A 7,904-nucleotide genomic window follows, 5' to 3' on the forward strand; every position below is an offset into this window, starting at 1 on the left:
AGAGGCCGGGGTTGGGCTGGGGTTTGCGCGGGTCCGCAGGCCCCAGTCCTGTGCGGCCCCGGCCCGGCAGCGGCACTGGGCTGGGGCGGCAGCAGCGGTGGTGCCAGCTGGGCCTGGGCCCAGGCAGGGCTGGGGCCTGCTCGCAGCACAGGACTGGGGCCAGGGCCGTTGGTGCACTGACAGCCCCCAGCCTGGGGGTGGCACTGGGCCGGGGCTGGTGGTGGTGCCAGGGTGGGTCTGGGGCCAGGGGCTCTTACCCAGCTGGGGTCGGTGGCAGCACAAGACTGTTCCCAGGCAGCCACGTGCTGCTTGACCTGGGCATGGCTCTTCCCGCCCCTCGGGGGGGGGGTGTTAAAGATCTTGAAACTGGATTTATTCCCCTACCCCTACGTCCCAAATGAATGGAAGGACATGTACACAAACCACAGATTTGGCAGCCATTTTTTGCCATACTAGAATGGAGAGTACTATGGCAATTGTAGGTACAGATGAAGTTTGAGTTAGACACTGGATCACAACCTCCCCAAACTTTTTAAGGTGAAGAGATGAGAGAATTTTGGAATCAGGATCACAATACAAATTCTGTGATTAGCTACCAACTTCCTAAGGAAAAGCACAGCTGAACCCTTTTGAATTTTAAGAGAATTTAAAATCCAAGTTTAGATTTTCTGGCATGGCTTGAGCTCACTTCTACCGTTAATGCTTTAAATTACTGTATTATGGTAGCTGATTCATCACTATCACGGGCACACTAAACAACTCTAAATGACATAAATGGCATGAAACACAACAATCCCACACTTAAATATAGTTAAATGCAAATTAGGCTAAGTAATGACAGGTATTTCAAAACTGGGTTTTTGGTTGTAGCCGTGTTGATCTAAGGACATAGGTAGGCAAGGTTCTTTGAGTAGACGTGATACTTTTTATTAGACCAGCTGAGTTGTTGGAAAAAAGTTCTTGGCAAACTTTCAGGCACAGTCACCCTTCTTCAGGCATATGGAGTCTCTGGTGGTCTGAGACTCCAAGGAAGACTCCCTATGCCTGAAGAAGGGTGATTGTGCCCAAAAGCCTGCTAAGAACTTTTCCCCAACTATTCAGTTGGTCTAATAAAAGGTATCACATCTACTCAAAGAACCTTGCCTGCCTAGGAATTTCAAAGGTCTTTTCAGAACAATCTAAGTCACTCAAGTGGGGACCTTTTGCTGCTATATTTTTAAATAAATCAGTCAAATTATGGTACAAATCCATTTTTGAAAAAAGGCATTCCATTATCTTTGTTAAAACTATTGCACACTTGGTACTGAATCTTTGTTAATGTAGGGCTAGTCTGCACTACAATGGCTTTGCTAGAATAGCTACACTGTAGCATTTTTCATACCTAATCTATATATATGTCAGCAGTATTTTGTAGCATAAACCTGGCTTACTCACACACAGATCCGAATAACTTTACTCAAGTTTCTGTGTGAATACTGTGGGCAGGATGGGATTTTTTGAAAATAATTAAACAGCTGTGAAATATCCATGTAGAGTTAAAAGCTAACAAGACTTCTGCATACAGAAGGACTATTACCTTGTTGCATCTGAGGATGTGGTGTGTAACTTGGAGGATGTGAATATGGCATGTATCCTGCAGGGCTTTGAGGAGCATATGGACTAGGCACTGGGCTGTTCTGTTGTGCCATAAATCTGTTACCAGAGCTTGTCTGTGGTGGCACAAACCGGCTAAAAACAAAATCCAAGAAATTCACAAATTAGAAGAAAGAAAAAAGCAATGTAGGTATTTTATATACTTTTATAAGCTTAATCATGCAATCCAGCTGAATCAAGAAGCACTTAAGAATAACATTTCTGGCAAAATTATTTGCACATTCTCCAATTCATTTATAATGTAAGCCTCAGACTATTATACCACAATAATCAAAACTAAAAAGGGAATGAAAGCATTAAGTACTTCATATACCTGAAACTAAGCAAGTAGTTGTTCAATTTCCAACCTAGCTATTACAGAAATGTATAAACTTTTACTAAAATAATTTGTATAATTTCTAAACTTACTAATAGATTATTAAAAAAAACATGAATGAAAAGATCAAATTTAACTTTCAAGTCCTGAAAAACCAAGTATTCTACATACTCCACACATGGATATTTCAATAAAATTTCACAGAACTTTATCCAATTAAAATTAAAAGCTAGAACAGGATGTTAGCCAAACAGGACCTGATCCAAAATCTACTGAAAGCTACTGAAATTCTCCCACTGATTCAGTACATGCTGGACTATCCTATAAAGACACACACAAAACAACCAAAAATAAAGTGCCAGGGAGAGATTTGGTAGTGGTTTGCACATAACTCGCCACAACCAAAAATACCACATTTGGTCCTACAAGTCCTAGATAAGTCCAATAGAGGAGTGAAATGAATGGGGAGTTTGTTTTGTAAATCATTTTAGATAATTTAGTTATGCATTATAACAAGTCTAAAATTTTCTTGTAAGCTTTCTCTACTTCTAATAGATAAACTAATCCTCATTCTCGTTGTAGAGTGCAGTTGTAATCCTAACACTTCCTCCCATCAAAATATTGTTTGATAATGGAAATCAATAGCTTGTTATGAACTTACCAAGAGCATAGGAAACAATGCATTATCAGGAATTAATAATGGAATGTACAAAACAGCAAACTTTCACGTTTTGTTTTCACTGTAGAGTGTTTTGTTACAAAAAGTAAAGTTTATGAAAAACTCTCTCTCCCCAGGACTTTCACTTCTCAAATTCACTTTTCACTCTTCTGTAATTTTTATAAGCAGAATGATTCATTTTTTTAGACTGAAATTACTTTTATTCTTGCTTAAGTCAGTTTAATTAACTTGTAAATCTACAAATACATAATTTAACATTAAAAATGGTAAACATTCTATCATTTACTTCTACTTAGACCAATTTTTTTAAATGAAGGCTAAGTACCAAGTAGCCTTAATAAAAAACAAGCATTATTCAAAACCAAAATCTGTTTAAAATCTTCAAAGCCTTTCTTGACATCACTTTTAACTGAAAGTCTCTCTCAAAGGGCTGAAGATTTTTTTTTAGTTAAAAAAGAATACATTTAGATTAACTAAGGTACAATGCCAAATAAAATCTAAGGCTTAGAAAAAATGTAATGAGATTTGTTAATTACAGACCACAGGTATCAAGCATAAGCCCAGAGGCTGTGATAACATACAGAATCTTTCCTCACAGCTGACAGCTCCCTAAGTTAAGAGAGGCTTCCAGACTGAAATAGCTGGCTTACTGAAGGTCAGAGAGGATGAAAGACAGCTAGAGAGGGCTGAGCTAAGCAGGACAGTCTTCCATGACTGTACATTAGATACTTTAGCTCATTCTATTCTCAGCAGCCCTTTGACCTGTTTTTGCCACAGAGCCCCAAAACAGTGTTATAAGGCTTCTTCCCTGTTTTCTATACCTCTGGTCTCTGCTGCCACCATCAAACATGTAGGAATCTCTCCAGTCTACCGTAGCTAACCCCAATAGCTTCTCAGTATGGGAGTGGTGAATTGAAAAACAGAGAGACATTAGGCCAAATTATCAACATCCTTCGGCAGAGTTGCAAAGTGAAGCAATAGGTAGGAAAAATTCCCCAAAATTGTGGACATGTATTTAAGTGCAAATTAATGAACTAAAATAGGATGTTTTCTAAATGTCCACACAAGCCATATTTGACTTGGCCCTCTTAAAGAAGCTCACTTGTAATCAAACAAGAACAAAGAATTTGCTTCTGGTCAGTTCACTTATCTCTAGCCCACATATATGCACCAAAATGTTACCACAAAATTGAATCTGGGACCCCAGCTTTAGACACTGCATTACCTGGAAGGGCTATGTGAGATAGTGGTTTGTTGATAATTGGAAGATGCAGGACTACCATGCATGGAATTCTGAGAGAGTTTATACTGTGGCATCATCATTCCTAGAAAGAAGAAAATATCAATTTTAAATATATTTTGTGTGCGTGTGTTTCAGCTATTTCATAGAAAGAGCTTATGAAGTTTAAAGCAAGCTTATTACTACCCTCTATCCTCCTACAGTTATATTAGGAAAAGATTCCCATGTTAGGCTCCATGTAACATGTACATTTCATAATTATTTTAATAAATTTTCATACATTTTACCCATTTCACACACCAAATTCCCCTAAAGCAGCTTTTTTCCCCTTAGGAATGCATTTCCAAGGTAGTTGCTAATGTTTCTTATCAAAGCTCACATAGCAGCTAGCAAACAAAATGAAAAATCTTAGCATTTTATAACAGAACATCCAGGCTGTACAGCAAGATAATTTGTTACTAAGTAATTGTTACTTACTAAAGCTACTAAATTAGGTAAAAGGGTTGTGTTGAAATAAGGGAACATGAAGCCAAATGAACAGTAAGAAATGACTATACTATCTCTACATAAAAGCATATAAAGGTAGGATTTTACAGCAATAGTCAGGAAAATAGACTACTCATAAAAATGGCAATATGCAGCACCTGTCTACATTCAACCTTACATTGTATTGATGCATTTATAAAGGGTTAACTTGTTTTGCAGTAAGCTTCATACAGTAAAAATCAAATGCAAAAATAAATAAAATTAAAAGAACCAGGCAGCATTAAACGTATCTTGTACAAAATAAACTGCAATAGCCACCAGACAAAACCACCCTATCCACAAAGGAATCAATTCCAAACTTATAAAGGGAAAAGGGGAAACAAAAACTGAAATGAAATTAAAGTAAATGGAAGGAAGGTAAACACTGTCAAAAATAGCCCTATTAAAAGAGGCAGACTTGCAGCATGCTTTAAAAGTTAGTCTGTGGGGGACTCTAGTGGATCTTTGTCTCCTTTAACCAAGAGTTCCAAGGAAAGGAAAACCTGTTCTTTGCCCAGTCCCGATTCAAATCTAACACTGTTGGATCATTCCCAGAGAAGCTCCATTAGGGTGCAGTGCAGAAGCAGGAAATGAAAATGTTATTTCTACTTGTACATTTCCTTGACTTTCCGTGACAATCTACTATGAAGAGATCAGACCTTAAACTCCAAATGAGCCTTTAGACCTCCGCTTGGAAATACTATCCTGGGCATGCTTTACAGCTTTGGAAGCCAACTAAATCTTAAGTCAGCGATAGTTTTCAATCACTTTGTGCTAAAAACTTTGAAGAATTAGTCAATTGAATATGTGGGTCAACCAGCAGAGCTAAAGGTGTTTTAGTAATTCCCAGGTGAAGGAAACACAGCACTTTAGATTACTATATGTCCATCAGGTCATGGAAATCGCTGTTCAGATGTTTCCAATTCCTGGGATGGAGGAAGAGCTTTATATACACACATGTATGCAAGTCTCATGAGCCTGATCATAAGATAAAATTTGCTGTAAAATATGTTCTCAAAAAGTTATGCCCACCACAAATTAGATGGCTACTTTTTACTTGAAAACGAAGCTACTGCTCTGCAAATTTTTTAATGTAATATTCAACCTTTTTTGCTTATCAAATCTCTGCAATTTTCCATTTGAGAGTGTAAGTTGTCCAACCATCTTAGTCGAGATACATGATTTAACCCATCCTGTTGTTTGGGCCTTTTGTTTAAACCAGATCATTGGGCAGTAGGGGTGTGCAAAATGGGCCCTATTTGATTTGGATTCAGATTCGGCCCAAATTGGGGACAGTTATGAGATCCATTGATTTGGATCACTGTCCCCAATTCGATTCGGCCAAATCCGAATCTGAAGATTCAATGCCAATTCAGCGAATCAGCGATTCAGATACAGACCCGGCTTTAAATGTTTTTTCTACATACCTCAAGGTACCAGGCATGGCTTTTGAACGCTGCGATGGAGGGGTGAATGGAGAATCCCACAGGAGCATGGGGGGGGGCGGGGGGGCGGCATGTGCTCAGTGGTGAACCCGGAAGTGGACCGGAACTACTTCCAGTCCACTTCCAGGTCCACCAGGGGGCGCACAGCCCCCCCGTGCCCCCTCGGCTCAGCGATCAGCCGTAGGGGGACCCTGGGTGCCCCCCCCAGACCCAGGAGGCACCAGTCACTGAGCTGGGGGATGCAGGGGGGCCCCCAGCATGCTCTCTGGTGGACCTGGAAGTGGACCAGAACTGCTTGTGGTCCACTTCCAGGTCTGCTGCCAAGCGCGCTAGGGAGCCCCGTGCTTCTGTGGGATGCTCCATGTGCCCCAACACTGCAGCATTCATGAGCCGCCTACTACCTAGAGGTATGTAGAAAAAACATTTAAAGCTGTGTCTATGTCCTAATCTCCAAATGTTTCCGCATCTCTCCAAATCAATTCGGAGGGTTCTGATTTGATTTGTAGAGATTAAAGGGTCCTCTGAATCAATTCAGATTTGGAGATTCGGCCACCTAATTGGGCCGAATCTCTGCCGAACTGAATTGGGGACCGAAGCTTCGCACAGCCCTATTAGGCAGTAAAAACCTTAAAATGCCACTTTCAGACACAAGTTGAATGCCCTTTTAATATCTGGGGGAAAAGTAAGTGGAGAGAAAAAAGCCTACCCTTGCACTCCAAGAAAAGGTGTTAATGTTTACCATGTTTGCTGAATCAGATCTGATAATCATCTTCTCCTGTACTACTGTGGATCCATGTATAAACACAATCATTTCTAAAACTTTTCTCAGAGGTGATAGCAATTAACGGGGAAATGCAGATTATTCCAAAAAGCAGAGTGAACAAATTTCAAAGACTTGAATGCCGTTACTGATTCCTGGAGGACAAAATTCAGGTTCCAGGCAGGCAACCTGTTAGAGTAACAGATTTCTAAATGATGCCCTCCTTAATAATAGGGAAAGTACTGGTACATAGCAATGAGCCAAATTCTCTTCTGGCTCATCATATTTAACTAGGCTGAAAATTAGTTGAGATTGTGACCCATAAACAAGCCATCTTGCAGTAACTCCAACTCATGACTAAATTTTACAAATTACATTTACTTCATTCATATAGATATCTTAATTTTGTCTGCATATTTCTATATGCTGCATGTGTTGATTTCTTCCAAGAAGAAAAGGAAAAAAATAGATAACCATCTCAGAGACCGTGCTTACATTTTCTGGAGCATGCAAATGCTCTTTTCAATTTCAAAACCAAAAGGCATTGCAAATTAAGGTTTGGTTTGCATTTGGTTTAAAACTGAGAACTACAGCCCAAAGGGAAGAGAGGGACAATTACTATCACTCTTGCTTATTCTGTTATCAAGAAGAGTGAGAGGGAACACAAACCAGCTCTGGGGGTCAAGGAAGAGCATCTTTTCTCTATGCCTTTCAGGTCACTGTATAGAGATAAGGACCCTTGAGTCTGTTCAACCTTGAAGCAAACAAGTCTAAGGGCTTGTCTACACAGGAAAGTTAGGGTGAAGTAAATTGATGTGAATTTTACAAGGCATTAACTATTCAACCCTCAGTGCCCATATGATCGCTTTTATCCTGCAGGTGGTACAGGGTACTTTATTCAACATTGAAAATGGAATATTTTGCACTTACTACACATTAAAAGTAATTACATGGGAAGCATGGGGCCAATTTCCTGCTTGTAAGTTTTATTCTTGGTCTGTTCATGTTTCTTGCGTTGTGGTCTTTCAATGAGCCCCTACATTTGAACAATAACATGAAATACTTTTGTAACTTCTGTTCTAGCCTACTCACGTACTCTGAACTAAATCTATGAAACACGAGCTGGAGTTTAGAGAACAGAACTTTTATCTTGTGGGCAAAGTTGGAAGGGAAGCAGATTCTATTAAGTCACACAAAAATATTCATACCATCCACATACAAAATATTTAAATACCACGGGATTGCATTAGAGTTTTAAAGAAGGGAAATTATGACCTGGTATTCCT

At 39.6% G+C, this 7,904-nt stretch overlaps 1 protein-coding gene across 1 annotated transcript in view; it reads right to left on the bottom strand.

Annotated features, from left to right (window-relative positions):
* NIPBL (NIPBL, cohesin loading factor) overlaps nt 1-7,904 on the bottom strand; it is a 128,951-nt gene that overhangs the window by 106,026 nt on the left and 15,021 nt on the right. Inside the window, 2 exon segments of the mRNA XM_025213551.1 lie at nt 1,577-1,728; nt 3,874-3,973. Of these exon segments, the coding sequence (XP_025069336.1) occupies nt 1,577-1,728; nt 3,874-3,973 (252 nt within the window).

Source organism: Alligator sinensis, unplaced genomic scaffold (genome assembly GCF_000455745.1).
Source record: "Alligator sinensis unplaced genomic scaffold, ASM45574v1 scaffold175_1, whole genome shotgun sequence".
NCBI classification, from domain to species: Eukaryota; Metazoa; Chordata; order Crocodylia; family Alligatoridae; genus Alligator; species Alligator sinensis.